The 18,561-nt window shown below is 46.8% G+C and overlaps 2 protein-coding genes across 2 annotated transcripts in view; both read left to right on the top strand.

Annotated features, from left to right (window-relative positions):
- The window catches only part of gcnt7 (glucosaminyl (N-acetyl) transferase family member 7), a 420,025-nt gene that overhangs the window by 295,314 nt on the left and 106,150 nt on the right, over positions 1–18,561 (top strand). The gene's annotated exons all lie outside the window — the stretch shown is intronic.
- Positions 1–18,561, top strand: part of LOC144508416 (RNA-binding protein 38-like) — a 63,657-nt gene that overhangs the window by 2,144 nt on the left and 42,952 nt on the right. The window contains exons 2-3 of the mRNA XM_078236303.1: positions 8,227–8,350; positions 11,521–11,575. Coding sequence (XP_078092429.1) covers positions 8,227–8,350; positions 11,521–11,575 — 179 coding nt within the window. The remainder of the gene's footprint in view (positions 1–8,226; positions 8,351–11,520; positions 11,576–18,561) is intronic.

The raw sequence follows: 18,561 nt of genomic DNA, 5'->3' as shown, positions 1-18,561 counted from the left end.
TCTGAGCATAGATGTGCTCCGTGACGACCTGTCCCAGCAACTCTCGGGCCTCACAAGCACACAAGAGTACAAATGTCAAACTTTGCTCCTGATTCTTGCGGGATGGCGTGTCAGAGAGTGGGAAGTACCTGGTCTGTGCTCAGTGCACTGAGCACTGCCAGAGCAACAGGAGAGGGATCTAATTAACCAACGCACCCACAGGGTGGAGAGAAGTGAGGGGAAGAAACCAGAGAGTCGTGCTCCAAATGACTTATCATTGGAAGGACATTTGCAGTGTCCTCGGAGGGTGGAATCTGTGCCACCCCCTCAAGGGGGAAGACTCTTCTGTGGTAGCTATGAGGAAAGGTGGTTGGTCCTGGTGTAGACTTTCCCCTGTCTTTAGAAGATGCCGGGGTCAAAGAAGAAAGTACATAGAGGGTGGCAAGTTGGCAGAGTGGTTAGCATTGCTGCCTTACATTACCAGGGACCCGGATTCGATTTCTGGCTCGGGTTACTTCTGTGCCGATTCTGCACGTTCTCCCTGTGTCTGCGTGGGTTTCATCCGGGTGCTCCAGTTTCCTCCCACAGTCCGAAAGGCATGCTGGTTAGGCACATTGGCCGTGCTAAATTCTCCCTCCGTGTACCCAAACAGGCGCCGGAGTGTGGAGACTAGGGGATTTTCACAGTAACTACATTGCAGTGTTAATGTAAGCCTACTTGTGACACTAATAAATAAACTTTACTTTAAATTGAGCACCCCTGTAATAATGCCTTGGTGGGGGCTCAGAACAGAACGTGTCTCATTGTTTGTCGAACATCTTATTCAGAAGCAAAACTGAGATTGGCTCAGCTAATTGTTGACACCTCTGCTGAACCCCAATCACTCTCTGAGCAAATATATCCATTAGTAACTTCAGAATGGGACAAATAAATACAGATGGTGCCTGAGGAAAGGCCGCCCAATCTCCTGTCTCCAGGGAATGAACTGGGAGGCGCTGAACAGTGGCCTGGAGCTGGATTAGCATAAAGGGACAGTTGGGAGAATAGGCTGGGACGTGTTACTGAGTCCCACACAGTGCACAGGAGCTAGGTTGACAACAAGTACAGATTCTAGCGGTAGCACTGGGTGCTTTGGTTGTCAACTGCATGTATTTATTCAGCTTACATACACTGGGCAAAATAACAGGCCCGTTCTGGTCATCTCAACTGCCTTATGTTGTCAGCTTCTGCTGTTTAAATATCAAATCACACAAAGAAAGTCACACAAAAGGGATGTTGTTTGTTTTTTTTTGTTTTTTTATGGCTCGCTACCAGCAACAGTCAATAATCCTGAGTTTCCCATTTAAAAATATATATAATTTTAAAGATTAGAATCAAATACTTCAGTTATCTGAGAAAAATCTCAGGTGCTAATTTGAACTAGTCCCGAGACAGGAGGGCGCAAATCACTTTCTTCGGCCTTGGAACGTAATGGATCCACTAGGCCCAGTAAGTGGATTGCAAAGTCTCTCATGCCGTTTAAAGTTTATTTATTAGTGTCACAAATAAGCTTCCATTAACACTGCAATGAAGTTACTGTGAAAATCCCCTAGTCGCCACACTCCAGCACCTGTTCGGGCAACACTGAGGGAGAATTTAGCATGGCCAATGCACCTAACCAGCACTTCTTTCGGACTGAGAGGGGAAACCAGAGCACCTGAGGAAACCCATGCAGACATGGAGAATGTGCAAATTCCGCACAGACAGTGACCCAAGGCCAGGAATCGAACTCGAGCCCCTGGCGCAGTGAGGCTGCAGTGCTGACCATTATGCCAGTATTTTGCACACTTTCTCGGGCCAGTTGCTTGCGGGATATACTAAATGATCCACTCGTACATAGTGGGGTCTACCTTCTTAAAAGGGCACTGTTTTGGAAAGAACTTGCATTAAGTCATGCCTTTATGAGCTCTGAATGCCCCAGACTTTGTAGCCAGTACTTTTAAAGGGCACCCACTGTTGTTATGTCGGAAACACAGCAGCCAATTTGTGCACAGCAAGCTCCCACAGACTGCAGCATCTTTTGGATTTGTGAGCGGCACAGTGCTTAGCGCTGCTGCCTCACAGCGCTAGGGACCTGGGTTCGATTCCGGCCTTGGGTGACTGTGTGGAGTTTGGACATTCTCCCTGTGTCTGTGTGGGGTTAAGGGGATAGGGCCTGGGTGGGATTGTTGTCAGCGCAGGCTTGATGGGCTGAATGGCCTCTTTCTATGATCTTGCCTCCTTCAGTGCGTTTCTGCAAGTCACGCGGATACAAACATTGCTTCTCGATTACACATTTGCCAATACAGAGTTTGAGGAAAAATGCGAGATTGTTCTAATGTCCTGCCTGCAGATTTGTTCTTGTGTTTCCTACGTTACAGCAGCGACTGCACTTCAGAAATCGGCGACTGCACAGCCTGGAGTGGTGACTGCACACAGGGCAGCTGAATATTCATGCTGCTTCCTTCTTGGTCACGGTTAGCAGGTTGTGCTGCAAACTGGGTTGACTGCACTTGGGGTGTTAGCTGTAGCGCACTTCAGGCCTTTATCTGGTCTGAACAGAAGGGGCTTGTTGTGTCCCAGTACACCATGTAGCACTCCGCACTTCTGCCCTGTGTGGGCTGCTAGTGGGTGGGGCAGGGGCAGCAGAGCTTGTGACATGGTCATTTGGAATCATAGAATAGAATCCCTACAATGCAGAAAGCGACCATTCGGTCCATTGAGTCTGCACCAAGTCTCTGACAGTGCACCTTACCTAGGCTCTATGGGGCCCTGTAACCTCATCTATTTACCCCACTAATTACCCCAACATCTTGAGACACTAAGAGGGCGATTTAGCATGGCCAATCCACCTAACCTGCACATCTTTGGAGTGTGGGAGGAAACCCACACAGACACGGAGAATGTGCAGACTCCACACAAACAGTGACCCAAGACTGGAATCGAACCTGGGTCCCTGGCACTGTGAGGCAGCAGCGCTAACCACTGTGCCACCGTGCGATTCTGTTTTGATTGGACCTCCAGGGATGCCCCATTGTCACCTGACAGAAGTGGCACCACTAAACTAATAAACTACCAGGAGATCTAATCAAACTGTTTAAAATAAAGCAGCAAAGCCGCCATTCCAACAACACCATAGGAAACTTAACAACTAAATCATGACGTTATTGTCCATTAGCCATTCCAGTCCCTGTGGGTCCCACCATACAGATCCTAATGGAGACTACATGCTCCTTCTCCAAGGCCACCCAGATAGGAACAGAGACCGGCAGCCAGAGGGAGCACCCTCCTTCCCCACACTGAGTGCCATTCTCTGGGAAAACTAGAGAACGATGTGTGTCTTGTCGAGATGTAGACTATTACAGCACAGAAACAGGCCATTCAGCCCTTCAATCTCTGCTGGTGATTTCCTCCATCTGAGTAGCTCACACAATCTGGCTGTCCTGCTTTTCTTCATAAATCGATAATATTTCTCTATCTAATTCTCTTTCACAACAGAAGATGTGAGGGTTAGGTGGATTGGCTGGGCTAAATTGCCCCTTAGTGTTAGGGGGATCAGCAGGGTAAATATGTGGGGTTATGGGGATAGGGCCTGGGTGGGATTGTGGTCAGATGGGCCAAATGGCCTTCCTTCTGCACTGTAAGGATTCTCTGATTGTAACAGTTTATGGACAGTGGTTTGAGCAGAGACCCCCTGTGTAAAATATTCTTTAATCTCCCCTATCTGTTAGTTTGTGCCCTTGTGTGTGCTTAGTAGAAATGATGTACCACCTCTGTCCTCCTCTGTCGCCTGTCATCCATCTTTCCTTTATCTCTCCCTGTTTTTCACAGTTTTGACATTGGGCTGCATCGACTGTGTATGCACCACAAGACAATAGCAGCTATTAGGTCCTGGCCTACTTCGACACTATGCTTCCCTTAGCTTTGTTGGACCTGGTGTTAGCTTGTTCCATTATTGGTGCCTCTCAGATTGATGGGGTTTTATGGTGTTGATTTGAGTCCTGGAGGCACTGTGCCACATGATTGACATGATGTGGAGATGCCGGCGTTGGACTGGGGTGAACACAGTAAGAGTTTTAACAACACCAGGTTAAAGTCCAACAGGTTTATTTGGTAGCAAATACCATAAGCTTTCGGGACGAAGGAGCAGCGCTCCGAAAGCTTATGGTATTTGCTACCAAATAAACTACATGATTGATCCAGCGATATTGGACATGTGCATCATCCCAGTCTATATGGGCTCCTTTGGTTTTTCACAGTGTTAAAGAATCAGAGAGATATACAGCATGGAAACAGGCCCTTCAGCCCAACTCATCCATGCCAACCAGGTTTCCTAAACTGAGATAGTCCCATTACCTGCATTTGGCCCATATCCCTGTAAACCTTTCCCATCCATGTACCTGTCCAAATGTCTTTTAAATGTTGTAGTTGTACCCGCCTCTGCCACCTCCTCTGGCAGCTCATTCCACATACACACCACCCTCTGTGTGAGAAAGTTGCCCCTCAGGTCCCTTTTAAATCTTTCCCCTCTCACCTTTAACCTATGCCCTCTAGTTTTGGGCTCCCCTACCCTGGGGAAAAGACCTTGGCTATTCACCTTATCTATGCCTCTCATGATTTTATAAACCTCTATAAGGTCATTCCTCATCCTCCTACGCTTCAGGGGGAAAAAAGTCCCAGCCTCTCCTGATAATTCAAACCTTTCAGCCCCGGTAACGTCCTTGTAAATCTTTTTTGAACCCTTTCCAGTTTAATAACACCCTCCCTATAGCAGGACAACCAGAATTGTATGCCAAATGTGGCCTTACCAATGTCTTGCACAGTTGTAACATAATGGGTGGGGTTTACGGCCTCGCTCGTCCCGAAAACATAAAATCCCGCCTGAGGTCAACGGACCTTCCCATTGTTCGTCCCTCACCTGCTCTGATTCCCATAGCGGTGACATTCTGGCCAATGTCCCAACTCCTGTACTCAATGCTCTGACCGATGAAGTCAAGTGTGCCAAACACCTTCTTCACTATCTGTCTACCTGTGATGCTACTTTCAAGGAAAGTACTTGCACCCCTAAGTGTCTCTGTTTGACAGTACTCCCCAGGGCCCTACCTTTAACTGTGTAAGTTCTGCCCTGGTTTGTCTTACAAAATGCAACACCTCACATTTATCGGAATTAAACTCTATCTGCCATACCTCGGCCCAGTCACTCCAGTTTGCTGCCTACAGTAAACCTGAATATTGTTCCTCACGTCTAGAGTGGCCTCCTTGCTGACCCCTGTGGAACCTCATTTCCCGTAAGTTTCTATTCTGACAAACTTCCCAGGCCACGCGGTTTGCCTCTTTGAGTCAGAGTTGTGGGCTCGAGACCCACTCTGGAGACTGAAGCACATCGTTCAGATTGGCAGTCCAGTGTGTTGAGAGGGGGCTGCACTGTCAGAGATGCTGTCTTTGGGTGAGAGCAAGGTCCTGTCTGCACCCCTCAGGTGGATGTAAAAGATCCAGTGATACTATTCCTGAAGAAGAGTTTCTTTGGATTATTCATAATATTTAACCAATCCCGTTTGGGACTGTTAATGTTGAAAGAAGGGTACCTCGCAATTAACCGTCCGAACAGAACTATGCCACAGGATTTTGTTTCTAAACAAAAACAGAATTGCATATCAACAAAACTGAACAAGTAAACGCTGTTAACTTAACATTGTAACTTATAAAAACTTAGGAAATAAATCCAGTTCTACTTTTTACTTCTGCCCTGCCCCCTTTCCCCCAAGAGTTCCCTTGGTTTAGAAAATTTTGAAGGTTCATTCACCTTTCTGGTGACCAACCCCAAAGGTATGCCACAGCCCTCTGGAATTTATTTGAATTCTCCTTAGTTTCCAGCCATTCCTCTGATGTAAGATTCTATGGGGCTCCTTCCACTAGCTTCTTGGCTACGCGGCCCTCCAACTTTTTCTTCACCCAGCTCATGACTATGGATACCTCAGCTACTTGTTTAGGTTGCTGTCAGATTTCTAACTGCCCTCCACCCCAGCTTTCTGCCAAAAGGCTCTGTGAAGATCACTGTCGATTTCTTCCACCAGAACAAATCTTCCAGCTGCTTTTCCCCTCTCAAAACCCAAATTGAACTATTTGATCAGTAGATCATACAGATAAATTAAACAAAGGAACCTTCTAAGCAAGGCTTCGTCATGAATTACTATCTCCATGACAACATGGCACACTCTGGGATAATTTGACTCAAAATGCAAATGCATTAGTTTATCTTCAACATAATTCTTTGATTCTATAACCAATATGGTTAATTTGTATTGCTAATTGATATCATTGCCCTACTCCAGAAATTGCAGGCACTGTTAAGGAACCCTTCTGTTTGCAACCTGGTCCTGGCTTCTTTTGATTTGGGAACTATATACATCATTTATATTCTTTCACTGAAGTAAGTGTAGACCTTTTGGCTGTTGCCCAGAGATGGGATTATTTATTGTTCAAGCATTGTTTTGAGTTGCACTTGCATTAGAGTTGGTTATCAGTTTCTCAACTAGATGCCCCCATTTTCTAGAGCTAAAACTTTAATTCTTGAAACTAAAATTAATATTCTAAAACATATCACTAAAATATTTGCAACAGCACTGAAATAGATTTACCTGCTCATTGTAACATAGCTGTTTTGTGGCATCTTGCTGTACGCAAATTGGCCACTGCATTTCTCACAAAAGTGACTATGCTTAAAGAATTTACTTGGATGTCAAGTGCCTTGGAAGGTACTGAGGTCACGAAAGGCCGTGATATGAATCACAGAATCTTTACAGTACAGAGGGAGGCCATTCGGCCCATTGGGTCTGCAGTGGATCTCTGAAAGAGCATTCTACCCAATCCCACTCCCCTGCCTTATCCCCGTAATCTTGCGCACACTCTTTCTTTTCAGATAGCAATCCAATTCCCTTTCGAAAACCTCGATCGAGCCTGCATCCACCACTCTCTCAGGAAGTTCGTTCCAGACTCTGGGTGGAAAACATTTTCCTTGCCTCACTTCTAGTCCTTTTGCCAAAGTGCAAATTATTATATATTTTTTAACACCTTCACTTTTCGCTGTGTGTGCTTTAGCCGCCTCTCTTATCATGTGGCCACATTCCCCCTTCATTCCATTTGCCATTATCTTTGCTGCAAGTCTGTCATATGAAACCTTATCAAATGCATTTTGAAAATTCACGTAAATTTGAGTGTTTGGCTTGGGAGTGTTGTCGCTATGGAGCTGGAGGATCAGAGGGGTGAGCCTCAGTCTAGAGGTGGCCGTACTGAGGGAGGTGGATTTGAACTGAGGCCACATATCCCCCACCCCAGGTGGGTGGAAGGGAATTCGCAGCATTATTGGAAGAAGAGCGGGGCGAGTTCCCTCGGGCACCAATATCACAGTAAAGATTACCCACCCTTTTGTTTCCATGCTGTTTGCAGAATGTCGCCACCACGTTTGCCTAAAAAAAAATTGTCTGTCCCTATGCTTTGAGGTTGTGGAAGACTCTATATAAAGGACTGGAGGCGGCTGGTATTACTGTAAATGCAGTGTCTCAGGTTAATTCTGTCCCCACACTATCCTAACCTCAGTGGTGAGGTGCAGTCCATTGAGACTGAAACATGCTCCTCTCCACTGCACAGAGACACTTATTTCAGTGCGACTTTGTATCCAGAGGTATTTTTGTATCTTTTTTGGTACTTTATTCCCAATCAAAAATCCAGTTTGGCCCAATCAGAGTTCCCACAAGAGAGACAAAACAGATCCAAGCTGACAAGGCAGGACACCTTGGGCTCAATCAAACAAGATCCAAGCTGACAGGATGAGGTATTACACCCCCTCCCAGCCTCTATCTGAGCTTCATCTTGGCCAAAAGGCCCTGATGGCTTTGAACAATTGCTTCAGGTGAAGCCTCAGTGTAACCTCATTGGCTAAAACCAAATGCAAGACCAAATATAACCCTTAATCTGAGCCAAAATATTACCCTTAATCTGAGGCTTGGTAGACTGCTGTTGCTGACATCTCTGCTCAAGCCCAAGATTTGTAAGGCTGGTTGACGCACACCTGCTGGACCTGACCAGCTCGTGTGGTCCAGGCTGGCAATCCTCTCCTCCAGCCTTCTTCAGTCGGTCTGGCTCAATTTCCCAGCTGATCCACTGAGGGAGCTGTGTGCACTGGCTGAGTTTAACTGCTAACAGTTTTGTTCATTTATCAATTTGCCGTAGGTCACCATGGCAGACAGAGTCTCCGCAGACCGTGCATGTAAAGATCCCAACCCCATCATCGACGGCAGAAAAGCCAATGTCAATCTGGCCTACCTGGGTGCAAAGCCAAGAACCATACAAACTGGTAAGTAACCAACCTCTGTATGGAGCAGTTGCCCTTCTGGAGTCTTGCTGTGTACGCCCTGGTGTGTGATTGTTGTACACCTTGAGACCCCCACACCCCGCCCCCCCCTTATTATAACTGGCACAGTGGTTAGCACGACTGCCTCACAGCGCCAGGGACCCAGGTTCAATTCTGGCCTTGGGTGACTATATGTATGGAATTTGCACGTTCTCCCTGTGTCTTCGTGGGTTTCCTCTGGGTGCTCCAGTTTCCTCCCACACTCCAAAGATGTGCGGGTTAGGTGGATTGGCCATGATAAATTGCCCCTTAGTGCCTCAGGATGTGTAGGTTAGGGGGGTAATGGTTAGAGCCTGGATGGGGTGACCTGTCAGAGAGTTGGTGCACACTTGATGGGTCGAATGGCCTCCTTCTGCACTGTAGAGATTCTGTGAATATTTTTTTACTGCCCCTACTCCCCGTTCAGTAAAGTTTCTCGAATAACACTGACTGACTTTTTTATGAAGGAAATTTTCCCGTATTTCTCTGCTTCTCTTGGTTGAAGGAATCTCGACTCCCTCCCGGGAAGTTCGTCCTTCATTGGAGCAGACCACTGGTTGGATGAATTGTGAAATCAATCACCCTCAGCGTCAGGGTATAATGAGTAACCTCAAATCTTCCGTTGTCCCAACCGAGGTTGAACACTCCTCCCCATGTAGGGCAGTCACGTGACATCCAATGTTCATGGGCGGCACGGTAGCACAGTGGTTAGCACTGCTGCTTCACAGCTCCAGGGTCCCGGGTTCGATTCCCGGCTCGGGTCACTGTCTGTGTGGAGTTTGCACATGCTCCTCGTGTCTGCGTGGGTTTCCACCGGGTGCTCCGGTTTCCTCCCACAGTCCAAAGATGTGCGGGTTAGGTTGATTGGCTAGGTTAAAAATTGCCCCTTAGAGTCCTGGGATGTGTAGGTTAGAGGGTTAGCGGGTAAATATGTGGGGGTAGGGCCTGGGTGGGATTGTGGTCAGTGCAGACTCGATGGGCCGAATGGCCTCCTTCTGCACTGTAGGGTTTCTATGATTTCTATTCTATGATCTTCTCCCTTCACCTCTAGAGTCTGGTCAGACTGGTGGGGATGTTAGCCACGCCTCCGTCTGCTGGTTTTGGGTGTGTAGGGCCCCTGAGGCAGTCCTGTCACAGCGTCCTGTGGCTACAGATCTCTGACAAAGGCTACCTCGAACTCAGCTCAGAGAGGCTTCAAGGATAACTGGGGTAGGACAAAGTGTTTGGAAGGGCATGAACACTGGGACTTCCATCAGCAAAGTGATGGAAGGTGTCATTGGCATCGCAATAGAGCACCACTTACTCAGCTCGCTGAAGCTCAGCTTGGTTTCTACTGAGCTCTTGACCTCAGTGTAGCCTTGGCCCAAACATGGACAAAAAAAGCTTAACTCAGGAGGGGAGGGGAGGTGAGAGTGATGGCCCTTGATATCAAGGCAGCATTTGACCGAGGGAGCCCCATGAAAACTGACATCACTGGGAATTTGGGTGGGGGAAGAATCTCTGCTGGGTGGAGTCATACCTGGCACAAAGGAAGATGGCGGTGGTGGTTGGAGGTCAATCATCTCAGTCCCCAGGACATCACAGCAGGAGCTCCTCAGGGTAGTGTCCTCGGCCTAGCCATCTTCAGCTGCTTCATCAATGACCTTCCTTCCATCATAAGGTCAGAAATGGGGATGTTCGCTGATGACCGATTCCCGGCTCGGGTGACTGTCTGTGTGGAGTTTGCACATTCTCCCCGTGTCTGTGTGGGTTTCCTCCGGGTGCTCCGATTTCCTCCCGCACTCCAAAGATGTGTGGGTTAGGTTGATTGGCCATGATAAATTGCCCCTTAGTGTCCTGGGATGCGTAGGTTGAAGGAATTAGCGGGGTGAATATGTGGGGCTGTGAGGATTGAGTCTGGATAGGATTGCTGTCGGTGCAGATATGATGGGCCGAATGGCCTCCTGCTGCACTGTAGGGATTCTATGATTCTATGACTCTGCAATGTTCAGCATCATTCGCTACTGCTCAGATACTGAAGCAGTCCATGTCCATATGCAGCAAGACCTAGACCACATTCTGACAAGCGGTAAGTAGCATTTATGCCACTTGCGTGTCAAGTACTGACCATCTCCAACCAAAGAGAATTTATCCATTACCCCGTGACATTCAATGGCATTACCATTGATGAATCCCACACCATCAATATCCTTGGGGTTATCATTGACCAGAAACTGAACTGGATTCGCCATATAGATACTGTGGCTACAAGAGCAGGTCAGAGGGTGAGAATTCTGCAGAGAGTGACTCACCTCCTGACTCTCAAGACTGTCCATCTTTTTGAGGGGTAGAAACTGGAATCCCACACTAGTTTTCTGGATTTAAACAAAGGTAATTACATAGGCATGAGGACAGATTTGGCCCTAGTGAACTGGGCAGGAAGGCTAAAGGGTAGGACAGTTGATGAACAGCAACAGATATTCAAGGAGATATTCAAGTCCTACCAAATAATATATATTCCAGAGAGGACAAAATCTGGTAAGAAGGGGGAAAGACTTCCATGGCAAGCAAGGAAGTTAAAGACAACATAAAGACAAAACCTAAGGCATACGTATTGCAAAGGCCAGTGGCACACTGGAAGATTGGGAAACTTTTAAAGATTAACAAAGGGTTTCCAAAAAAGTCATATAAGTAGCAAAGGTAAATTATTTAAGAAAACTAGCACAAAATATAAAAATGGATAGCAAACACTTCTGTGAGTATTTAAAAGGGAAGAGAGTAGCTAAAGTGAATGTTGGCCTCATTTAGAATATTGTGTTCAATTCTGGTCGCCACACTACCAGAAGGATGTGAATGCTTTGGAGAGGATACAGATGAGGTTTACCAGGATGTTGCCTGGTATGGAGGGTATTAGCTATGAGGAGAGGTTGGATAATCTCTCGAGGGGAACTAAGGGTGAGGAATAAATGTTGCTCTAGCCAGCGACTCCCACATCCAATGAAAGAATGTAAATAAAACAAAATTGGGGGCAGCTAAGAAAGAACTTCATCCCATAACCCCCGCACTCCCCCAAATATCTATCTAGCGCAGTCTCAGGATATAGCGTTGATCTTTCTTGCAGTAGTTTTATTTATAGCCAATCATTTTGTTTACAGGCTTGGCTTTGGGAATTCAGCAGATTCACCCGGCCCTGATCCAGCGTCCCCTTGGGTAAGTGAGAAAAACATTTGTTTTCAAAGTGGCCTTTTACGAAAGAAAGTCTTGCATCTCTAGAATACCTTGCAAGGTGTCCCAAAGCATTCTACAGCCAGTGAGGCACTTGTTATAGTGCACCCCTGTCATAATGTAAGAAGTGCAGGAAGATCCCACAACGTGACAGTGAGCAGCTCATCTGTTTTAGTGAGCGTGGTTGATGGATAAATATTGGGCACGTTGCTGGGGACAGTCTGATTCTCTTTGAATAATGTCACAGATCTTTTGCATCCTCTGCAATACCTTACCTCCATTCACTCAAAATGTGCGGATGGACAATAAATGCTGACGGGGACGGGAAACACTGTTAAGATGGGGCCTTGGCTTAACATCTCATCCAAAAAGTGGCACTTCCAACAATGTCTTCCTTTCTCCTTTTATATTCAGCTGTTTCTCAGAGGCGGAGAATCTATTCGGAGTTGTTCCCAATCATCCCGGCTGTTAAATTTCAATGGTATCCTCTCCCGCTGGAGTGTCAGTTTAGATTTTTAAAATTCATTTGTGGGACAATGGGCGTCGCTGACTGGCCAGCATTTATTGCCCATCCCTAGTTGCCTGAGGGCAGTTGAGAGTCAACCACATTGCTCTGGCTCTGGGGCCACTTATAGGCCAGACCAGGTAAGGACAGCAGATTTCCTTCCCTAAAGGACATTAGTGACCCAGATGGGTTTCTCCGACAATCAACGATGGTTTCATGGTCATCAGTAGATTCTTAATTCCAGATTTATATTGAACTCACCATCTGCTGTGGTGGGATTTGAACCCGGGACCCGAGCGCATTACACTGGGTCTCTGGGTTACCAGTCCAGTGACAATATGGTGACACAGTGGTTCGCACTGCTGCCTCACAGCACCAGGGATCCGGGTTCGATTCCTGGCTTGGGTCACTGTCTATGCATGTTCTCCCCGTGTCTGCGTGGGTTTCCTCCAGGTGCTCCAGTTTCCTCCCACAGTCTGAAAGATGTGCTGGTTGGGTGCATTGGCTATGCTAAATTCTCCCTCAGTGTACCCGAACAGGCGCCGGAATGTGGTGACTAGGGGTTTTTCACAATAACGTCATTGCAGTGTTAATGTAAGCCTACTTGTGACACTAATAAAGAAAAATACCACGATGTCACCTCCCCAATTAGATAATGGCAGCTCTGCATCGTAAATTCTTTGGCACGCCATGGTTTCATATCCCTTCAGTTCCTTGTCTGATTAAAATTGATCATTGTCAATTTTGAAATTGTCAACTAACCTAACATCCTGGTGTTCTGTGGGAGGGAGTGCATTCCTGGCATCAGCTCTGAATATCCTAACTCTAATCCCAGCTTGTACCCCCTCATTCTTCCCAACACAAGAATTGGTTTCTATCGATTCTAACAGATCGCTTATCTCAGCAATAACATTCGCAGATATCTCAGCTCATTTTTTTTCTCCTTTCTCTCTCTCTCGCTCTCTTCCTAATTTTGATGGGAAACATTTGCTTAGTTTTATTAGCACTGAATACACTGCACTGCATTCCCATTCGCAGAGGAGGCGGATAATCCCTTGTTTTTGAGCGTAGTTCAGATGAATTCACACTAAACTGAACCTTTCACATTGCATTAGATATTCAGGCAGAAAGAATGTCCGGACTGAATTCTGTGGAATCTCTTGTGTGCTTGTCTAATCCGTCTTCCTTTCCCCCTTTTATATTCTGCTGTTTCTCAGAGGTGGAGAATCCATCGGAGTTGCTCCCAATCGCCCCAGCTGTTACGTTACAGAGTTTCTGACTTTTAGTACAGTGGGCTGTGGAGCACTGAACCCAGCTGACCCGGAAACCCCTTGGTCCCATTCCTGGTCTGACTGGGACTCTGATCCTGGAGCCGCAACAGGCCTCTCTGGGCTGTTTGTGCTGGGGGAGGTGGTGTGACAAGTGGGGAGAACAGTTAGCATTCCTGCTCCTGAGGACAACCCACTGACCTGTCAGTGTGTGTGTGTGTGTGTCTGTCCGTCTTTCTGTGAGTGTCTCTGCCTGTGTGCATGTATCTGCCTGTGTTTTTGAGTGTGTTTGTGTGTGTGCGTGTGTGTCTGTCTGTTCGTGTGCGAATGTGTGTGTGTGTGTCCGGCTGTGTCTCTGTCTGTAGGTGTGTGTCTGAGTGTGTCTGTTTGTCTGTAGGTGTGTGTCTGAGTGTGTCTGTCTGTCTGTAGGTGTGTGTCTGTGTGTCTCTTGGGTTGCACTGTGATGGCGTCACAGTTGGATACCCTGGTGCAGACACATTCCTCGTGTGTGAGTTGCGAGAATATTTCCTGGGCCCTGTTCCAGGGCCAGATGTATTTTTGGTGTCTCCAATGTGAGTTGCAAATTGGGAAGAGGGCAGTTTGAAATAAAAGTTGTGATGTGAGTGCAGGAAAATCCCTCCCTCCAGACTGTCATTCGCCATCAGACTGTGGAGTGAGTTGCCTCGGAAACAGTAATATGTCATGTGTAGACCCTCTAAGATCCTGTCATTGGCTTGTCCATTCTGCTGGTCCCTGTTAGGAGCTGGGTATCCATCCACCTCCGTCACCTACACAGCATCCAGGGAGGGAAGGAACTGCATTTACATAACACCCATCACAACCTCAAAACGCCCCAAAACATTTTACAGCCTTTTCAAATGCAGCTGCTCTTGTAATATGCAACAAGGAATTTTCTGTTTGCCAACAGCAAAGTGCCACCATGATCTGAATGATGAGTTAAGAGCACGGTGGCACAGTGGTTAGCACTGCTGCCTCACAGCGCCAGGGACCCAGGTTCGATTCCCGGCTTGGGGGTCACTGTCAGTGTGGAATTTGCGTGTTCTCCCCATGTCTGCGTGGGTTTCCTCTGGGTGGGGGACATTGCATAGAATCCTTACAGAATCCCCATAGAATTCCTAAGGGTGCTCCGGTTTCCCCCCACAGTCCAAAAGATGTGCTGGTTAGGTGCATTGGCCATGCTAAATTCTCCCTCAGTGTACCCGAACAGGTGCCGGAGTGTGGAGACTAGGGGATTTTCACAGTGACTTCATTGCAGTGTTAATGTAAGCCTATTGTGGGACTAATAAATAAACTGTAAACTAATCTATTTGTGCTGAAACAGTGAGGAGTAAATGCTAGCCAGTTTCCAGAGAGATTCCCTGCTCTTCTCCTCATATATCAGAATCTCTCAAACCCAGCTGGGATGTGATTTAATATTTTGGTTAAAAACAGTGCCCCTGTCAGTCCCTCAAACTGGAACCCTTGATCGTCAGACTCTGAAATGGGGTATGGAGTGGGGGGGGGGAGGGGGTGGGGTATAGTTGTAAATTGAAGTAAGATGGTCCATAATCCTCTCAGTTCTGTGGTCATCTATTTATTTATTAGTGTCGCAAGTGTGCTTACATTAACACTGCAATGAAGTTACTGTGAAAATCCCCTAGTTGCCACACTCCAGCGCCTGATCGGGTACACTGAGGGAGAATTTAGCATAGCCAATACACCTAACCAGCACATCTTTCAGACTGAGGGAGGGAACCAAAGCACCCGGAGGAAACCCACGCAGACACGGGGAGAACGTGAAGATTCTGTACAGACCCAAGCCGGGATTTGAGCCCAGGTCTCTGTGGCGCTGTAAGGCATCAGTGCTAACCACCCGTCATCATCCTTTTCCTTGCAATCTATAGAACAAGATCCGGGTCAGCTCTAGGAGGATCTTACAATCATCCCTACTCCCTTCAAGCTTGGCATTTCCTGCAGCTTGGGCTTTGGTAATCATCTAGCTTCCTGAACAAGAAACAGGTGTAGATGCCGGGGCCTCCACTGTGTGTGAACTCGAGGTTCCCATTCTCGCTGCACTCTGCTAGTCTGAGTTGAGTTTCTCATGGCATTCGTTGTAAAGGTGAGGTTGTGTTGTGCCATGCTAGCCCACGCTTTGTTCCCAGGCAGCTGCTGCTTACTCTAGGTTAGTTCATGGTGAAAGATGGTGCCTCTGTATTCTCGAGTCTGGATCTTGGGGCTACTTTAACTCCACCTGGACCGGAGTAAGGAGCCAGACTCCAGGGAGAAATGTTATCTCCAGCCAAAGGCTCTCTCCCTGTTGAAAATCACTGGGTTGGACCATCGCTGTATTTCATCGGACTGGTCTACCTAAGACTTGTGAAATTTCTCCACACTTACGATGCCTGTTGAGGACTGATTCTTTATTGTCTTTTTCCTGCATGATAATACATTGAGGACGCGATCTTACCAGCCATTGGCACCACGCTCCCACTGCAGGGAGGTTGGAGAATTTGGCGCCCAGTCAAATCTCTGCTCACTGCAGCGGGATCGAAAAATCCCACCAGTGTGAATGGCTGTAACATACCGGCATGAGAAGTTTCATCGTTTGGTAGTACAGGCTCTCGGCAATGCTGAAAAACTAAACCTGTCTAAGTTTTTCATCTTGCGCTCATCAGGACAGATTCGTGAGATTTGATGTCCATGTGTATCTGTCCTGATAAGTGGAAGATGAAAAACTTTGACAGTATGTCTTTTTTTTCAGCAATATTATAGTTTTCTACTCTTGAGCTGTGGACAATTCTTAATTTATCGCCCATCAGTAGTCAGTGTGGGACTCTGATCTGTGTAGATCAGGCTACGGAGGGAGCAGCTAAATCTCTTCCCCTGGAGGGGTCTATGGATCACTTACAGAGCTGCTGTTTTGTTCCAGTCCATTAATTGTCCAACTTATCTTGGTTTGAATTCATCACCTTGGGGTTGTTAGTTCAGTGCGATGGCCATTAGACTACCTGTCACATAGAAACGTGGGTGGTGGTGACCAGGTTAGCGAACCAGTTTTTAGTTTTGGATTGTGAAAAAATAGAAACTAGTGCCCAGTGCAAAACTGCAGGCAGCTAAAGACCACCGTTGGTGACAAACCAGCTGCCCATCAACACCTTCCCAATGCACTGAGAGGTGGATTTCAAATTGCCATCCTTGACACTGATCATAGAATCCCTACAGTGCAGAAGTTTTTTAAGTTGAAGTTTATTTATTAGTGTCGCAAGTAGGTTAACATTAACACTATGAAGTTACTGTGAAAATCCCCTAGTCGCCACACTCCGGTGCCTGTTCAGGTACACTGAGGGTGAATTTTACTATGGCCAATGCATCTAACCAGTACGTCTTTCGGACTGTGGGAGGAAACCGGAGCACCCGGAGGAAACCCACGCAGACACGGGGAGAACGTACAGACTCTGCACAGACAGTGACTCAAGCTGGGAATTAAACTGGGGTCCCTAGCACCGAGAGAGCAGTGCTAACTACTGTGCCATTTGGTCCGTCATGTCATTATTTTTTATTAAATACTCATATCAGATAGTCAATATCTTTTCCCAAAGGTACGGGAGTCTAAAACTAGATGGCATAGGTTTAAGATGAGGGAGAGAGATACAAAAGTGTCGAGAGGGGCAATTTCTTCACACACGGGGTGGTGAGTGTCTGGAACAAGCTGCCAGAGGTAGTAGTAGAGGCGGGTACAATTTTGTCTTTTAAAAAGCATTTAGATAATTACATGGGTACGATGGGTTTAGAGGGATATGGGCCAAATGCGGGCAATTGGGATTAGCTTAGGGGTTTTAAAAAAGAAAGGGTGGCATGGACAAGTTGGGCCGAAGGGCCTGTTTCCATGCTGTAAACCTCTATGACTCTATGCCTGCACCCACAACAATCCCACCTGCGCCCTATCCCTGTGACCCCCACATATTTACCCTGCTAATCCCCATGACATTAGGAGCAATTTAGCATGGCCAATTCACCTAACCTGCACATCTTTGGACTGTGGGAGGAAACAGGAGCACCTGGAGGAAACCCACCCAGACATGGGGAGAACATGCAAACTCCACACAAGTACGGGGAGAATGTGCAAGCTCCACACAGACAGTGACTCGAGGCTGGAATTGAACCCAGGTCCCTGGTGCTGTGAGGCAGCAGTGCTAACCACTGTGCTGCCTGTGATGCTCAGGTCCTGGGAATGAATTGCAAAACACAAATCAATTTGCCCTGGAGTTGCCTTTGGTGGCATCCTAGCCTTGTCTTTATACCAGTCTCAGAATCTTGTACTGGCAGCAGTTTTGTGTTTCTGAAGAGAGGTGGGAGTGGTAAGCAGATGGGCATGTTCATGTATCGAGAGGGCCAGGTAAAGGTGTTGGGTGAGCGAGGCCTCCGCCAACACTTTTTTCTTCCTCAATTTATATCTGGTTTAATATTTAGTGTTAGGAAACTTGGAATTGATTTCAGAAATGTTTAATCCCTTCTATCATTGTACGTGGCTGAGTCATGCTCGGAGGACCTGCAGTGTGTTTAAAAAGATCACATGGGTATGGTGTGATGGTTGTGTTACTGGATTAGTAATCCAGACAATGGGAATTTGGGAGCATAGAAACAAGATTAGGCCATTTAACCACTCAAAGCTGTTGAGATCATAACTGATCTATGAGCTAACTCCATAGTTGATTCATTTTGAAAATGACAGTACAAAATGTACTGGCTACAGTAAAAGTGACAATGAGGGTGGAGGCGATGGCCTAGTGGTATTATTGCTAGACTCTTAATCCAGAAACTCAGCTCATGTTCTGGGGACCTGGGTTCGAATCTCATGGCAGACGGTGGAATTTGAATTCAATGAAAAAAAAAATCTGGAATTAATAATAAAAGCAAAATACTGTGGATGCTGGGATCTGAAACCAAAAGAGAAAATGCTGGAAAATCTCAGCAGGTCTGGCAGCATCTGTAAGAAGAGGAAAGAGCCAACTTTTCGAGTCCAGATGATCCTTTGTCAAAGGTTTTTTCTCTCCTTGCAGATGCTGCCAGACCTGCTGAGATTTTCCAGCATTTTCTCTTTTGATATCTGGAATTAAGAATCTACAGATGACCATGAAACCGTTGTCCATTGTTGGAAAAACCCATCTGATTCGCTAAGGCCCTTTTAGGGAAGGAAA

The sequence above is a fragment of the Mustelus asterias genome, chromosome 20, assembly GCF_964213995.1.
Source record: "Mustelus asterias chromosome 20, sMusAst1.hap1.1, whole genome shotgun sequence".
In the NCBI taxonomy this organism is placed as follows: domain Eukaryota; kingdom Metazoa; phylum Chordata; class Chondrichthyes; order Carcharhiniformes; family Triakidae; genus Mustelus; species Mustelus asterias.
This window is presented reverse-complemented; position numbering and strand designations above follow the sequence as displayed.